Source organism: Prinia subflava, chromosome 5, assembly GCF_021018805.1.
Source record: "Prinia subflava isolate CZ2003 ecotype Zambia chromosome 5, Cam_Psub_1.2, whole genome shotgun sequence".
In the NCBI taxonomy this organism is placed as follows: domain Eukaryota; kingdom Metazoa; phylum Chordata; class Aves; order Passeriformes; family Cisticolidae; genus Prinia; species Prinia subflava.
The window spans coordinates 18502743-18521023 of NC_086251.1; the positions used below are offsets into that span (position 1 = coordinate 18502743).

Consider the following 18281-nt stretch of genomic DNA (forward strand, 5'->3'; position numbering starts at 1 on the left):
TTAACATCAGATATGTTGGATCATTCTTGATTCAAAGTAAAAACTGAGCACTGAGAGCCCGGGCTAAGGAGATCCCTGCTTTCTTCTACTCCTCTTTTCCCGGGGTTGTTGAGGTAGGTAGGAATATCCCATAAGGAAGATAAGTTCCAAACTTAATCTGGCATTTTAAGCTCTTCAGGAAATGACATAAATCCAGGGCAGATCCTCAGCTTGTTTAATGGAACATGAATGGCAACTTCCTCCTGCCCTCCCTGCCCCTTTAGAGAAGGGAGGACTTGCATGCAGAGCAGGTTGTACCAGGATTCAGCACCCTTCTGCTGGGCTCATGCCACCTTTTACTGAACAGCTAAGGTGTCATCAAACTAAAAAGGGCCTCAGCTGCTGCAACTCAGCAGGGACACAGGGACACATCAGGAGAAAGGCTGCTGAGCAGACTCCTTTCACAGCCTGCAAGCAGCAGAGGCACCGGGTGCATGAGGCTCTTTCCCAGCCCTCAGGAATGCAACCACACTTGGTGTCCTGCAGACAAAAGTCAGGCTGAAAGCAGGCACACCTCAGTTCTCTGCTGGGGGAGGGCCAGACACACTTCATCAGAGTTCTTGAAGCATGTCAAAGGCAAAATTATGCAGAAACAGCCTTTTGTTTAATAAGTGGATAAAAGATTCTAAAGGATACACAAAGCTTCAAATTTGGGGGTTGTGGAGTTGCCAGTATAACCAATTCCCAAATGGCAGAGATGGTGAAGAATTGTCCTCAGTCACTACCTCGTCTAAGAATCCAGGAGCCTCAGATGAAGCTGGTGATGGCATTTGCACATCAAACAGGAGGAAGCACTTCTCTACAAACCCTTCAAGTGTGTCATTTCACTGACATGAGATGCTGAGACTGTCACAGGCATTCATGAGCTGCCTGTGTGGCTGTTTTGTTCTGCTCTGAGTTTGTCCGAGAAGGACTATTACAAAAAATACCTGCTTTGGTGCAAATTTTCTTTTCCACAAATAGCAAAAAGAACGTCCTAGGAGAGTACCATCCCATTTTTATGCTGGGAAGATGAAGGTATCTGCCATTAGCTGCTGTAGGAGACACAGGGCTGGTTCAGCCTGGCTGTTCCTCAGCATGAATAGAGACTGCTCTCTCATCTGCAGAATCCCCCCTCCAAGTACATGGACTCCTTGACCAAAGGACCAGAGCATTTGCTGTGTTTTCACTAGCAAAAGTCTAATGCACTGGGCTTGGTACTCCAACAGCCAAAGGCCAGGCTTCTCCCCACACCTGTCCCAGCCATCATGGGTACTGAAATCCACTTGGTTCTTCCTTTGAGTCCTCAGATTGTAGCCACCTATGTCATACCAGAACAAAGATTTTCCTTTCCAATAAGAAGCTGAATCTCTCCATGACAGCCTCACACCTTGCCTGGCCTCAGCAGGATCCCTTCTGGGCTGCTGTTATGTATGCACACTCACCCAGCAGAGTCACTGTTTGAGTCAGTCATCCTCTCTAGGCTTCTTTTGAGTAGTTTTCACCTCTGTTGTAAGAGAGAAACATCTAGTGTTGCTTCATGGAGGATGAACTTTCTGCCACCCAGCCTCAGGACGTTGAACAAGAAGAGTATTCATGACCCTCCAGGCGATTGCCAATCTTGTTTTGCCACTTCTTCATTAAATTTCCCAACAGCCACCCACTGACCTGAGCACAAGTCCCTCCTGGCCAGCTCCAAGTTTTCCTCAGCCACTTCAATGCCCTCTTTGTACAAAGGCCAAGAATCCTGTGACAATGCCATCTCGCCTGGAGTACCACAGAGAAGTGCGCAAGAGCCTCACCTTTGTTGACCAAGATCCTTTGTCTTGAACTCAGCCTCACACAAACAAAAATTCATAGCCTTGTGCTGTCCTCAGATTGCTCCCCCAGCATACACAGGCACAGATAAAATATCAAACCACAACATCAGACTGACCAATCCTTTTTTACTTTCAAAGGAAACACTTATTTTTGGTAAAACATTCACATTGTTTACTGAATACGTGGGGTAAACGGTGATTTCTTCTCCAGCTGAGCCAGCAAATTCTCTGCAGCACCTGAAACCTCCTTACCCAGAGGGCTGGATGCAGCTGCTGGGGGGATGCAAGAAATTCAAGCATATTTTTCCTCATCCCAAGAAGTTCTCCTCCAATATTTTGAGAACTGGACACCACTGCCTCACCCCCATAATATTTTCTAGGCTACATGTTAGTGATGGGATCAGCAGGAAAAGCTTTACCTCACTGTTCTGAGCCTGCAAAATGCACTTAAAAAACAAAAAAGGTTTGCAAACATTAACGACTAGGAATGAGTATGGATGGGATTTCTAGGCACCACAGCTCCCTGTAAAAGTATCTCTGTGGCAGATGCTGTATTGGTTTTGCCCAGGAGGGATGGACAGTTTGACCTTTCTGCAAATGTTGTTACAGCAACAAACAGAGCCAAGCCAATTCCCAAGAAGAAGATTAACCCATTCTCCACCTCCCAGAGAGGAAAATTGCCCTGTGCAGAGGTGTGTGACACTTGGTTACCTCTCACCTCTTAATCTACCTGCCAAGAGCGAGTATAAAGGTAAAAATCCACTCCTTCCTGTGAGCTCAGGGAGTGTTGGCTATGCTGTGCAAAACATCCTTCCTGAAATACCATTTTCACTGGAAAAGGGTGAAGTCCTTGCCCTGAGTAGAGACACCTCTCAGCTGTCAGACCATTGAGGGGAGCACAGGTAAAGCTTGAGTCCAACTACCACCACTCCCCATCCCACCGACTTCTACAAGACAGAAACTGGAGAACGCTTTGGGCAGCCACAAGCCTTGAGCCTCTCCTCCACAAAGCAGGATAACACTGGCACGTGAAAGGCACCTGGCGTACCAGGAAGAGCTTGGTGCAAGGGCAATCAAAGCAAGCAACAGCATTTGAAGCAAAGTTGGGAGCAGATGCTGTTTGAGGGGTGCTTTTGTTCAGCATGTATAACTGTTCTAGGAAAAGTAAAATCACTGTGGGGTTGGGGGGATATTCCTTTCTTTGACAAAAGCTGTCACTGAGTCAGAAACCCACAGCAGGAGCAATGACGTGGGATTGCACAAAAGGGTGGAGGGGAAGAGGGGAATGGCTGTGTTTAGGAGAGATAGTGGGAAATTTCCTGTCGAATGCTTTTAAAGAAAAATTTCTAGTAGTGTTCAGAAAGAATGCAGTAGAAAAACCTTAGTTTTTAATCAGACCAGCTCAAGACATCCGTTTCTTTAAAAAAAATCACAGTCTCACGCATTCTAATATTCAGCTACTACTCCAAATCAGCAAGTCACTAGAATCAGTTAAGCATCTTGCAGAACCACATCAGAACTGAGAGCAAGTTTCTTCAATTCAACATTTTGCAAAGAGTGATCCAAACTGAAGCATTAATTAATCAAAGCACCCCTAGCTCTTGAAAATTGATCAATAAATTTTCCTTCCTCCGTCACAGGAATAAGAACTGGTTTTTGCAGTGATATACAATGCCACTGCACACAGTGAGCTCCACTCTGCTGCTTTAAAGCAAAAGCAGGAAGTCGGAACAGAAAATTCCTAGGGAGAAACTTTGCTGAGACACAGCAACTCACAAACTTGTCCAGACTTCCTGCTAAAACAATTCTTTACCCAAATGAGAGCCGTTCTTCCCTCCCCTCCACCCCATTTTGTCTCTCTGCAGGTGTCCCCGAATACCTGGAGCAGCAGGACAGTGTTGCTCCCCTTCCCCGGCAGCAGCAGTATATTCCACAGCACAAAGCTGGTGGGGAAGGAACACCGCCACTGTAAATAGAGGATCAGAGCCGGCCCGAGCCAGGAGGTGTGGTCTGCACTGCTCCCTACGCATCTCAGCCCCTTTCCAACACAGCCCAGGAACCCTCGGTCCAGAAGGCAGCACAAGAAAACCTGCCCTGGAGCTTCCAAGGTAAATTCCGTGTAATCCTGCCTCTCACTGCTGCAAGGGAGAAGGGCTTGTTTCTGAGCTGCCTCCGGCAGGAGAGGAAGAAGAGGTAAGAAAGCAGATGACCCCTCATCTCACTGAACTTACCTTCCCTCAGAAACTCTAGCTGTGCTTGTACTTAGCTTGCTGCTCTGTCCCCAACCACTTACTACCAGGCAAGGGCTGGAAACTCCCCCTGTGAATCCTGCCTCAAGTTTAACTCCAGTTTTACGAGACTGGCAACCCATTTCACAAAGGGAAGACAGCTCAGGAGAAGAGAAGCAAAGCATAAGATGACAGGGCAAGGAGCATGTTTCTAAAGCATTGTAAAACACACACCAGGGTGGGGTGCACATCCCAGGACTGCCTCACTAAGGCCACCAGAAATGCCACCCTCTATCCTCCCACTGACCAGGGCACCACTCCACCCCACAGCATCCCCAAATGGAAGCAAAGCCATCCCTGCCTGCTGACAGCTGGGGATGCTGGTGGGGATTTGTCACTCAGTGGCAGCTCCAGAGTCTCCAGGCAGCACAAAGATGCTCTCAGCTCTGTCAGGTCCTACTAGTTAAGCCTGAGGTTTTCTCAGGAAAGGTGACAAGGGAAAGAAAAAAGAGAGTGTTGAGACCCTGGCAGCTTGGCTCTTCATCACCTGGTAAGGTTTTGTGTCCTTTTCTCCCCATTACCCCAAATGTGTCTTTTGCCCAGAAAACAAGCTTTACCATACAAATCCTGAGCAAGCAGGCCTATTCTCTACAGAGGGGAAAACCCCTTCCCCCACCAACTCCCACTGAGAAGACTCCAGCTGGTACCTGAACAGCAGAGACCTCATCAACCTGCAAAGAGAGGAGCTACAAAGAGCCTCATGCTCCCAGCAACAAGCAAATGGGACTTGCAGAAGGCAATGGTAAAGATGGGTCCTTCCCAATTATTTTAAGATGGTTATTTCAAAACCCAGACTAAAAAATGGACCTGAAGCCTACTACAAGCAATGACAATTGTCTTTACTAGAGATTGAACAGTGCCAGAGAGCTCCCCTGAGCCATCTGGGAGGTCTCTGTGCTAGCAGAGGGCATGATCACCTTTCCATTCCTCACAGGCTCAGCCTTGCCTCAGGTGCAAGACCCCAAATCCCCTGGGGCAGGCTGTAACAGTGCAGCTGTGGCAAAAACCCAATAAAACCAAACAAACCCATACCAAGTGAGGTATCTGCCTCCAAGCAGGAGAGTTTACTCACCATTTTGTTCACCACTGCTGCAGAAGTCTTGATGGACACTGACCGATGGTCTTGGCTGTGATGCTGCTAGAACAGCACAAAAAAGGGGGCAAACTGCTTTCCTGCACCTTGCATCCTGTCCTGTCTCTAATCTCCTCCTGAGGTTCTTTATAAAGGTTCTCTTAGTACTGACCACAACAAAAAAGCTTATAAAGCACACACAAAAAAACCCCAAACCCCACACTTTGGAGGCACATTAATAAATCCTTAGTGTTACATGGATAAAGGTCAGAAAATACAAAAAGTTACAGTTCCCATAGTAATGCTAATTCAACCATACTGCACATCCTGTGTATTTAGTGGTACACATTGAAAAGAAAAAGGCTTCATCTATACCAATGCTTAAAAGGTTTTTGGTTTAGTAAAGACACTTGAACACCACCCCCCACACGCAACATTTATTGTTCGGAACAGTGGATTTTCAGATCGAATTGGATTAAGCCAATCTAAGCATCACTCCAGCTCCCCATATCTAGGGCAATAGCAAGAGCTCTCAAGCATGATTACAGACTGAACACTGTTTGCCCAGCCTGAATAGAGGAAAGGGATCCAGGCGTCAGAGTGGCTTGAGTCACCGAATCGCAGTCGGCACAGATTCTGCACTGGGGTGCAGCAGGGACTCGCTAAGGAGAGAGGGGAGACAATAACGAGCCAAGCCCCCCCCACCCGTAACTAGCAGGTGTTAATCCACTCCTGTAAACACTCATTTATTGGAGGCCAGCAGCTTTAATCTCCTGCCTGGTATCCCCCTCGCAAGTCTGGGAACAGGTGAGCTGCAGCCACGCTGACCTTCCTCCCGCACAAATCCGTGTATTGCTCTGCTCTCAGCTCCTGAGGGCTCATCTCCCTGCTTTGCATAAAGCCCACACCACTCTTGAGAGGGAACAGCTACAAGTGGTCCATTTGCATTTAGCGCCTTCGACTGAGCAACCCGATTTGCATAGGAAGCGAAAGACTCTTTGTGCCACGGGAAATCCATTAAATCAAAGGGCTTTCAGCACCTCTACTGGAGCAGAGGATTACCCCTCTGGCTACATGTGTGGGAGAAAGGAAAGGTAGATCAGGCACCTTGCAAACTCCTAAAAGAGGCAAAGAGGATAAGGAAGAAGGAAGGCAGCTCTCATGCACAGGAGCAAAGTGTACAACAGGAGAAACATTTGTGGAGGTGCCCGCATGTCCTTTCTCCCGCCAATAAATCTGATTTTTTTTTCTTGAGTTCCCATGATCTCAGACAGAAGGACAGTTCAGGACAACAGATATGTCAGAACTTCAAAAACCAAAGGAGAGAGAGAGACACTGCTGCTGAAGAGGTTCTCTGGCCAGAGGGCACCAAGCTGATGGAGGTGCCACGGAGCAACATCCACACCAGAGGCTGCACAGGGACAAGGACACACAGCAGATGGCCTTCTGCCCACACGGTTACTGCGAGGCTGTTCCTTCACTCACACCCCTCAGGCCCTTGCACTCACCTTCCCTGCTGGGTTCCAGCATCAAGTCTCCACGTTTTAAAGAGGCTTTGCCACCCTCCCTGCAGCTGAAGAGCCTGGCTGCTCTCTGAGCTACACAAATTCCAGTCAGCATCTAGCCACGCCTGCCAAGGGTAACAAGGTTTTGGTCATGCTTTATCTTATCTAAGCAATGATGACGCTTGTCTTTCTTCTTGGGCAAAGCTCAGTAGAGCTCAGCACCTGCCGAGGAGGGGAGCTGGGCAGGGGCCAGGAGCTTCAGCCAGCAGCAATTCACTCCAGAGCAGGATTGCTCTGCTGGCCTGCCTGTCCCACCCCACAAAAAATGGGCACTTAGTCCTCAAACTAGGGCTGTGGGGAAAATAAGGCTGAGCAACATGTACTCTTCTCATCCCACCCTCAGCTGAGGTACTGGCACAGGTGCACAGTTCACCTTCCCTAGACACGACACAGCCCCACTATTCCCTGCCAGGAGACAAAGCAGTGTTTTATAGGGAGGCAGAAATCTTGTCTGGAGATAAGACTTCAACATCTGTCATGCTGTCAACCTATAGGTCACCTACCACTTCAATTCCCAGCTGGAGATGAGCTTGGCTTCCTCCTCTTCATTTTCCAGAGGGAAGAAGAAGGGAAAACGAAAGAGATAAAAGCATTTTCTTACTCACAGATGTTATGCTGACTGAAATGGAGAGGAATTCAGCTACTGAATACTAACAGTGAGGGCCACCAAGTTCCTGTAGGATGTGTTATATCTGCCTCCCTGCACTTGAACCTCTGCCCAGCTCCCACCATGCTCAGCCAAGGCCTTACAGCTAGCCTGCAAGCTTGCTCTCCTTTTCCAGAGGCTTGACTCACCTAGCTATATCCAAACGTGGCTGAAATTTTCCCAAAAGGCTTGCTTTCCATAGCCTAAATGACATATTTAGAAATTCCTCAGTTTTATTTTTAACACCACACAGCTACTCCTCCAAAGGTCTGCAGATATCCTGCCTGTCATTCATTGGAAGAGCTTCAAGTAGGAAGCAATAAACAGGTAGATATGTTACCTTTATTGCACAGTTACAATAATCAGGCTTTTTAAAGCCTTCACTGCACTGCTTTACTTTCATCCAGCATGTGTGCTAAAGGCTAATTCTTTCCAAAAGCTGCAGAGTAGGTCTTCAGAACTTTCTCCTTATTCATAGTCTCATCTCTCCAGAAACACAGGCTGCCTCAGCCCATGGTACCTCACCTGCTATGAGCAGGGACAGCTCTACATCCACCAGGATCTTACCAACAACGCAAGCTCAAGCCAGCCCCAAGCCCACGCAGAGCTGGACCCCCGCAGCAAATCTCAGGAGGTTCACAGCTCCCAGGCGTATTTTCAGAGCTCTCCTGCCATCCCCAGAGCAACAGAAGCCTTTCCTGCAGGGCTTTCAGGTGAGTGTAATCCTCAGACATCCTTCTGAACCAGGCAGTCCCTTCCACACAGCTGGGGCAGTAACTGCTGCAGAACAGTGATACAAAGTCTGGTACCTGCAGAGATTGAAGGTGCAGAAGCAGAGGCAAGAGCTCCTCCTTCAGATGACATCTCTGCTAAATTAACTGCAGTCACACACTTCACTGGATGGAAAGCAGGGATGTGACAAGCCTCCTTGCTCTCAGTCTTTTTCCTTGACAGATTTTCCTCCAGTTATGCCAAGCAGATAAGAACACTGCACCCTTCCAAAGCATTGCACCGTATCTCATTTCCTCCAAAACAAACCTACGATTAGTTTAAAGCCAGTCTCTGAGAGCACAAGACAGTATTTGTTGCTGCTTTAGTGCTCTGTCACACAAGGTTAAGAGAAAAACATTTGGTTAAGAAGTCCACAGAGCTTCCCAGCCGTGTTACTCAACCTGAACTAAGCACAGGAAAGCCCAGCATGGCTCCAGCCTTCATGTGGAAGTCCACAGTACCACAATCCACTGCTGCTTTGGGTGTTGGTTTCTCCCAAAGCTCACAATATTTGTTATTCTGCTTGAGGCACCTAGGCCCTGCAGTGAGGTGAAATACTGAGATTCAAGCATTCCTGGCAGCTTAAACAGACATGGAGAAATCTCCAAGATAATCAGAAATTAGCAGGAAAAAGCAAATTAAGAACATGATCTAAAAGAAAAAAAAAAGTCTTTTCATGGTTTGGTTTTTTTAATGTGTGGGTGGTGGTATTTAAAAGCTTAGGGCTGGCAGTCCTTTTGATCCTATGTTTGGAGGAGAGCACATGGTGCTCCTTGCCACAGCAGAAGCCCATGGGAATACTCAGTAGATCCACCCCAGTGCTCCTTGCACAGCTGCAGAGGTCAGGTTTGCTTAGCAAAATGTGCATTAGGGCCATGCGGAGGGAAATTCTCAGCGTCAGCCAAGAAATCAAAGGCTCAGGGTGCAGGATGAAAAGAGAAAAGAGAACATTGCTAGGAAAATATTAGAAAGGTCAATCAGGACATCCACCTCCCTTTCAAGCTGCTGGGCTAGGGGTACCTCCAAAGATACACAGTGACAAAGAACAGAAGCTCTTACTAATTGCGGCAATTCTGCCATTCTGGTGGGACAACAGATGAATCCTGAGAGATTCAGACGTACAGAGTAAAGCAAGTATTTCACCTCACTTTACACAGACAGCGAGCCAAGGCATCTGACAGGAAGGGGAGACACTGCTCCACTCAGTGGAATATGACACATCTGCTACAGCTGAAGTTTCTCATCACTGCCCTTCAATCCAAGATGAGCTCCTGCAAGCAGGGGAGGAGAAGAGGGAGGACGCAGTTCCCAGAGCAGCCTTATGAAATCAAAAAGATTTAGACAGTGAGTAGCTGCACTGTGGAAACCAAACCGAGTTTGCCGTACATAGGGATCGATTTCCTTAAAGCTCTCTGACCATGAAGAGTATCGTGCATGGAGCTGAGCCCATGTAATTTCTATTGCTGTCAATTGTCCTCATCCCATTTGTTCATTTTCTGAGGCTGCCTGGCAAGGTCACAGGAACAGCAGCTCCCCAGCACTGTGTGTGTGCTGCTAAAGGCAGCCCCACGTGGAGCCCCCTCTGCAGCACCATCTCAGGCCATAGCCAGGTGGCTCTCGATTCATCAGATGCATCAAACTGGGGTGGGGGGGAGAAATTTTCCTATCTGACAGTGACAAAACATCCAAGCAGACTTTCCAAGTGGATGCTCATTCTTCCCACTGTAGCTTGCCACAAGAAGCCAAGAAAAGAGTGATGCTCTTGGTAAGAAAAAATGCTCCAGGAATGAGAATCTTTTTTGCCCAGCAAGGTAGCTTCAAAGACATTTTATACTATCTTATGAAGGATTCTGAAATGTTCTATCTCAGGCCTCACACCACTCTCTGTGGAGCAGGGTGTCCTGGCAAAAGAGAGGGTTCTTCCACCCCAGCTCACTGCAGCTTTTCAGAACCTCCTTTGGACCACCTGAACCGGCCAGCAAAAGGACAGACCAAACTGATTATCTGTTTGATCAAGAATAGCAATTTTCATAACCCTCAGGAGATGTATATGTAGATATATTTTCATCTACATATAGCTAGTTAGATTATCCTCTGAAATAAATGTAGCTCTAGAACATGAAAAATAAGATACAACTGCCCCTGAGCCTGCGTAAGGCAAAGCTAGAAAGTGAGGTTTTCTGAGCCCCCTCTGATGCAGAGCCACCATCAGAATTAGCAAGAACTCATCGGGTCACAACTAAACAAGCAAGCTGTGTTTGGATTATCCTGCCTCCTCAGGATATTCCCGAGCACAGCCATCTCCCTGTGTCTGAGCCTGACCTCTTTTCCCCTCAGCTGTTTTCAGGAAGTCCTGCAGGAAGGACTTCGGTTCAACACACAAGTTCACCCAAGTGCATCCCATGAGTGCAGGATACTAAAGAGAAAGACACTGCAGTCTTAGGAGAGCAAAAGCTCTGGTATTTTTTCCATCCAGAAAAGGAGAAGCAGCACCAACACAGCTGCTGTAGGAACCTGCAGCATCTTTATACGGACAGTGCAGTGTCATCTGCACCTGAACCATGGCGAGAAAGAATATTCCCTGAACAAAGGATACTGAAAAAAGGAAAAGAGAAAATAACAAGGTCTCCACTCAGTTTCAACAAGAAAGACCAAAGTTCCTTGACCTCATATCAAAGTTGCCTGCGGACTCCCCAGCGACAGAGAAGGAGAGAAGGCGAAAGAGGCCGCAGCTCCCCATCCCGGAGCCCACCAGGAGAGCGCTCCCGCGCCGTGCCACGGCCGCAGCCCCGCCTCAGGAGCGCTGTGTGCGGGGGAAGGCAGCACTGCACGGGACCGTGCACATTCCGCTCCCGGCCGTCACCGGAGAGGGCCCTCCGGCAGCTGGGGACGGGCACGCGTGGCTGCGCGGACCCGCAGGGCCCCCAGCCCCCGCCGCCCTCTCCCCACAGCCGCAGGGGGCGGCGGCAGAGGCCGGAGAGGCCAGGGTGAGGGTGAGGGGCCGGCGGGGCTCTCCGCTGGGACAGCCGCTCCCCAGCACCCCGGCCGGGCAGAGCCGGCAGCTGCCCCGGGGAGGAGACCGGCCCCGGAGCGCCGCACCCTCACCCCGCTGCCGCCGCTGCCGCCCCGGACTCCCCGCACGGCGCTTACCTGGCCCAGCCCGGCGCGGCGGGAGCGAGCGGCACCTGCGGCCGCCGTGGCGGAGCGGAGCCGCCGCTGGCGCCGGGCGGCCCCGGCCGGAAATGAGCGGGGCCGCGGGCGGGCAGCGGCGGAGCCGGGCCGGGCCCTCGGGACGAGCGCCGGCACCCCCAGGGCAGGAAAGGCGCGCACCCCCCGCCGCTCGCGGCCACTCCCCCGGCGGAGCCGCGGGCAGCGCCCGGGCGGCTTTAGGGAAGAAGGATCCATTTCACTGATTAACAGCACCGGCCTGGGGCTTCTGTTGTTTTGCGGTCATTAGAGATTAACAAAGCTGTTTGCTTTACCAGCTGCATCCTATGATGCGAATTACAGCACTTGTGCCCCTCACGTCACAGCCCATAGCAAAGTCTCTTCCTAAAGTTTCCGGCTGTCAAAAGCCTGGACGCAGCGGAGCCCGAGCCCTGCAGCGCCCGCTGGCCAAGCCCCAGCCGGTGTGAGGCTCTTGTCCCTGCTCCGGCCATCCCGGGGCGCAGCCTGGCCGCGGCTCCGCGCCCACCGCCCCGGGCTCCCACACCGCAGGGCCGGTGGTTTCCACGCACTGCAGCTGCAGAGTAACCGGGGCACACCGCGTATCTGTCAGAATTAGCACACACACAACAGCCAGTGCCATCCATTTCACCAGCAAGGAAACAGACTCTGTAGAAAGAGGGGTCAGTTTCCTCAAGAGGTGGTCCAGTAATGGAGAAGTTTCAAATCTGTGAATAACTTTTTACTAACCCTTTCAACAGGTGCCAAACACCTGCTATTCCCACAAGAGGGTGCTTAATTCCTCCTGGAAAGCGAGGTCTGCCACAAAGCTCCAATAGACAGAGCCTAATAGCACTTAGGCTTGAGTAAATCAGAACTGGACCAAACTGCAGCCTTTTCCCACCTCCAGCTCAATGGCCCTTTATGGTGTACTGATAAATGTTGACCTGGAGAGGGTCTTGAATGGGCTGGGGCCTAGCAAACCAAACCCACATCATACAGCACATCTAAAAATATTTAATAAACCTTTAAACATCAAGAGAAGCAGCCTAACAGAGCCAGGTAAATATACTGAGAAAGTTTTTATTAGAAGATATATTTCTGCCAAAATAAATAGTTACATTTTCTTCAGCAAAACATTAGAAAATAGAAACAGGAAGAAAAAAAAGCCATCAACAATTTAATACTGAACTTTTAAAGTGACTGTGAACACTACTTAGTGACTTTGCCACGTAAATACATAACTTGTGTATGCTATTGCTGGTCTAGTTGCTGCTCTGACACCAGTAATTTCCACAGGACCTCCACATGTGGTGTGTGCTTAAGGGTCTTCTCAAAATCAGTGGCAGCAGTGGAGTCCCAGGACACACCAAGCTCAAAGAGCTGCTTTAGATGCTGTTTTCAAGAACAAGAGAAAATCCCAGAAGTGCGAGGTATTTATTTCAAAGTTACATTTCCAAGTCTTGTGTTTAGAACTAGAGTTTTGTCTTCCCTGTGCAGGAGGGCTGGTGTGGATCCACAGAGTGAGACGGGTGCAGTTAGGGGCTGTCCCAGTGGAGCTGCAGGTCGGAAAAGAAGCAATGTCCCACCAGCACACAAGGGGAAGGAGGGAGAGGAGAGGGGAGCGAGTCATGCTGCTCAGAAAGGCAGACACCAGAGAACAGGAGGCCAGAGCCCACTGTGAAGGCACAGCATGTGCTTGGCACAAACCAGCTGGCTGCCATGGCATCCAGGTGAGATGCTCCATTCTCTCACGGATTTAAGGAGAAGACAGAAACAAAGCTTGAGAAAGCTGGTGGCAAGGCCCTCTGACTTTGGTGGCCTTGCCACCCACCACAGCTGGCATATGTTTAGTAGAAATGGATCCCCCCCAAGAAATAAACACACAGAGTTTCAGGTATTTCTCTCACAACTGCTTTGGCGAAAGTGAGAGCTCTTTTCTCCAAGGAAGTACTGAATTACTAGGTAATTTTTATAAATTCATAAAACCACTGGGGAATATAAAAGTACTAGGGACATCCTAGTGCTGGCAGACAGCAGATTCTCTTTTTTCCTCTGGTCTGAGTGTTGCTGTGTACAGCCTTCCAAGAGGCCATGAGAAAACAATCCCTAGGTCCTTTACATAGTGGTCAGTATTTTCTCCTATCCCTTGAAAATCAGCTTGCAACAGTATTAGCAGTAGGGCAGGCAGCAAACCAAACCAATTATACTACACACTAATTGTGGGTTACAGAGAATGCCATAGGCATGGACTGTTGTACAGAAAACAGCTCTACAGTGTTGTACAGGTTAGGGGCTGGTTAGATGCACAACAAGGTCACCATTACCCTTGTTAAAAGCAGCAAGTTATAACACAGGAAGGAAAAAAAAGTGGATTGCTGAATGCACAGACCCTTTATGTGAAACAGTGGAAATGGCAAGGGTTGGGACTCCTGCAGGAATCCACTGAATGCTATAAGAACCATTGGAAACAGATGCAAGATAAATTTTTGTCCAGGAACCTGACCTCCCACTCACCATACACTGGAGAGCAGACAGGCTCTGCTGGGCTGCCCAGCCACACCTTTTGGAGAAAGGACTGACTGCCACATGTGGCCTTGCTCCTTTGGACTCAGCAAGTGTGGGTTAGTCACAATGGCTGCCCAGAGGATAACTCCGCATGCCATGAGGTACACACAGAACAAGGGGCTGAACACTTCCAGTGAGCACTATCACAAATAAACCCCTCCATACCCAATCCAGAGCCTATCACAAGGCTTCCCGAGATTTCAAAAAGAGTGGGGTCTCATCTGGACAAGGCAGCACTGCATAACAAAAATCCACTCACCAAGCTGACACAGCCCTTTTCTACATCAGTGGGAAAGGTGATCTTCCCTAATTCCTTCATCCTTTGCAATCTGTGATGAATGAGCAGCAAGAATTTCAAGCAAATGGGTGAAACTTTTCAAAAGGAAAATAAGGGTAGTTTGAGGTATTTTGGACAGATCTGCAGTTCCTTTATCAGAGCTCAAATCTATAAAGCTAACCAGCTATCACATAATAGCCATTGTATCACTCGGGGAATAAAGAAATACAAAGAAAAGGTTAATACAAAGTGGTACTTTCCCAGTATCTCTTCATACCCTGAAAATTACCATAGGAAAACCAGGGATTTCCTTGTGAAGAGTTAATACCTTTATTTTTAAAGCCAGGCCTTGATTTGTGGTTTAGCTTGAAGTGTACAAAAGTTTCTCATTGAAAAGTTAATATAATAAATTAAATTACAGATGAGGTGAAAACTCAGACCTTTTACCAGGCACAGCTGTTGCTCTCTTGAAATGCATGAACCAGAATGCCCAAGCCTTCTGGATCAGAGCACTGGAAGACAGTGGCATCAGCCCAGGCGGCACCAGACCAGTCAGTTCTGATGCAAAAGGCAAGGGATAAGGGTAGCAAGCTGCTACCTCAGCACACTCTGTTGCCAAGAGTATTTTGTTTCATAGTTAGTGGTTTACATAATCACTCAGTGGTTTTACCAGTCCAGGAAGAAGGGATAAAAAAATACTTGCATCATTTTTCTCCATGCATATATTAGCTAAAAAAAAAGGAAAAAAAAAAAAAGGAAAAAAAAAAAAAAAAAAAAAAAAGAAAAAAAAAAAAAGGCAGAGTCAAAAGGGCAGTAGCTTCTAAACACAGGATTTTCCTTATGCAGTTTTGCCCCTCCCAGATGTTTTGCTTCTGGATAAAATGCTTTCATTTCTTGCTTCTAACTATCTCTATGTTCTTGCCAATTCCTCTGTGTGCACTAGGGACAAGAGATATGCATTTAGCAATCTAAGTAGCTGTGCATGTGTCATTCCCCCCAAGAAGGTAGTCCAAAACAGTGGAAGAAAAGAAATCCCATACCAAACCACAAAATGAACACTTTTTCTCAGTTCCAATTTTCACGAAATTCATCCTGCTCCCACTAAGTGATAGTAGCTTGTTGCTGGTTCACTTCCACTAGCATCTCGCATTTTTTTTCTGTGGGCTTTAAACAATCACAAGATTGACTTGTTTTGTAATTGAATGTTCTATTCAGATTTCAGAATCCTCCAATTTTTTCTCTTCCTGTAGTGACTTCTTTGTTCCCTAACTGACTTAATTATGCAAAGCTTAAGACTAAATCTGACTGCATAAGTGCAGGCCTGCTTTGTAAGCTACACAGGCCCTTGTGTTACATAGGTAAGTTACATCCAGCAAGGGCAGTGGGGTGACAATCTAAGTCACAAGTTCATTCTTGCACTGGCAGAGGCCCACTCCATTGCCTCCCAGCTTGGCACAGCCACTGCAGGAAAGTCCTGATGCTTATCAGTCTCCACACAACACCAAACCCATGCCCAGTGCACAACTGTGCTTGTAGGAAACAGCACCCATCCCGTCACCCACACTGCTCATGAAGATTTACTACTTTCTCCAGTTATTAGCACAACTTCTGGGTTTATTGTCCCTTCCTAAATCTAAACAGAGCAAAACAGAGTCTATCAAAAATCTCTATTCCATGTATAGGCTACATAATCAGGTTCAGATAGCCTGTCCTGCTCCCCAGCAGAGACAGCATATGTTTGCTTTGGCCATTGCACACTGTTTGTGCTCGGAGAGGTAGAAGACGCCTCATACAGCAAGACAAGCAGCAGAAAAAGATATCAGGAGCTGAGTTTGTCAGAGTGTGAAGACCTAAGCTTAAATTCATGCAATCCCCACAGGAAGCCAGGTCTCACCCTGTGAGGAGCAGGGAGTTCATGCTTCTCACACAAGCCACCACCAGACCACTGCTGAGAAGGCAGTGCCTCAAGGCAGAGTCCTGCTCTGCTACAGACCCACTAGCTCTGGTCTTTTACGAGGAGCCAGTTCCAAGTGGCTGCATGTGCATCAACAGTCTTAACTTCACTCCTCATGCTCCTACTGCTGCAAGCTGCAGAGCAGGACCTGTGAGCCACAACACGTAACAGTCAAGCTGTGATGCTGGCATAGCTACAAGCCTAAATCCTTCTCACTCCAAAGCCTCAACAACCAAACTTTCTGAGCAAAAGAGAGAGAGAAGCCTCAGTTTGGCAGGAGATCCATTCTGTATCACCCACCTGGAATTTGCCTTAGTTATACAGCCCCTTAAGGAGCAAAGCCCAACTGACCCCTGTCAGAGGCAGCCACCTCCCCAGCACTTGCTGTGACACTCCACCACAAACCTCTCCAAAATAACATGCCCTGCACAATTCTCATCTTCCTACAAGCACTTCATATTGCTTCAGCTGCTAAGCTGATCCTGAGATAGCCAGGCTGAGCTTTATTCAGGGCAACCTCACACCAATTCCATTCACAGAGTCAGGAATAGGGCCTCAAATTCAACATGTTTCCCTGGAAAAGATAATCTGTCAAAATTACTTCTTTAAATAAGAATAAGCTCAATCACTTAACACTCAGAGTTCAAGTCAAAGCAGTTCCCTGAGGACCCAAATCAAAAAAGGGAGAGACCCAGACAACATGAATCAGGAAAAATATAAGACTTTCCTGCACTTCTGCAGTTCCAGTGTAGTTTGCTGCAGGACCAGCTCCGGCTTCCAGTGTGGATGCAATTAAGGGAGAGAGGAAAGGACATGGTTTCAGCAGAGAATGAAGTCAAGAGGAGATTTGAAAGCCATGAGAAAAATTGGTTTGGCAAGAGGCTACTTCATCTTTCAGTAGCACAAAGAGCTAAGGGCTGTCAGATGATTTAAGGAGAGGAATCAAGACACATGCTCTGAAAAACCAAGGGAGGTAAAAGCTGTATGAACTTGAGAGCGTCATCTACATCCTGGTTATTTGGCGGTAAAAAGCCAGTGGCAATTCAAAGTGCACTACTTGGGAGAGCCCAGCTGGGTCAGCATCAGCCTGGCCATGGGCAATGGCCAGGCCTCACCACAAGTCTAGAGCAAGGAATCAGCCTGTGTGTGTCTGTGAACACAAAGGTCCCTTGCTTGGCCCAGTGGGCAACAAATGGCTACAGTCAATTCCATCAGTCTCCATCCCGGGGAAACCCCCTTTGCAGCATATTCAGGAGCAAGGGGCAGCCTGCTGTGGAGGGATGAGACTGGTCCCACCCTGTGTCTGTTCCCCTTCCCGTCCACCCTCGTCCCCTCACAGCAGCAAGCTCAGAAGAGTGGCAGGCACTCTTTTGCACAGTCTAGAGGTGGAAGCTTTAGCTGAAACCCTTCCCGAGGGAAGAGGGAGGCTTGCATGTCCACGTTGATGCAGAGCAAGCCCAGCATGAGCTGGCGCTGATACTCCTCCCACTTCATCATGACATCGGAAACCGAGCGGTTGCTTCTTATCCACATGGGCAGTGCATCACCACAAGGTGGCGGCGGAGAAATTGGCAGCTTCTGAGGCCCTCCAAGCTCCAGGTGGTAGTAAAGCCTGAAAGGCAAATACGTGCAAAGACTCAGTACATGGGAAGACTTGAGCAGGTCACCAGACTAGAGCTCCAGAACCACAGTCCTGTTTAGTACTAAACTGGTGTACATGATTTTAGTGAGAAGTGTCTGTGGGCCCATATTCCCCCCTCACATCTCTCATATTCAGATCATGAACTGTTTTAGGTAAGAATTACACCTTTGTACTAGGATCAAATCACAGCTGGACGCCCTGACTACTACTGTGAGAGTTTCCTGTTCTAATCCACACAACAGTCTTGCCACAGCCTCAAGCCAGGGGCTACTGCAGGAGTTCAGTGCAGAAGCACAGGCACGCACTCAGGCTCATTTGGAAACTCTCCTGTGTTCCCTGGCCACCATGTTCCCTCCCCACAAAAAACAGGCTGAGCTATTGAGGTAGAAGAGGTGATTTGAATACAAGTACTTCTTGGAAAGGACTTTTAAGGGATCCTGGGCCAGCACCCAAGGCAAACACCTCTGTCTCCTAGAAGGAGCATGAAATAAGCTG

At 48.3% G+C, this 18281-nt stretch overlaps 1 protein-coding gene across 1 annotated transcript in view; it reads right to left on the reverse strand.

The window, feature by feature from the left end:
- Positions 1–12412: 12412 nt before the first annotated feature.
- PNPLA2 (patatin like phospholipase domain containing 2) overlaps positions 12413–18281 on the reverse strand; it is a 30080-nt gene continuing 24211 nt past the window's right edge. Inside the window, exon 9 of the mRNA XM_063398252.1 lies at positions 12413–17756. Coding sequence (XP_063254322.1) covers positions 17492–17756 — 265 coding nt within the window. The 3' untranslated portion in view covers positions 12413–17491. The remainder of the gene's footprint in view (positions 17757–18281) is intronic.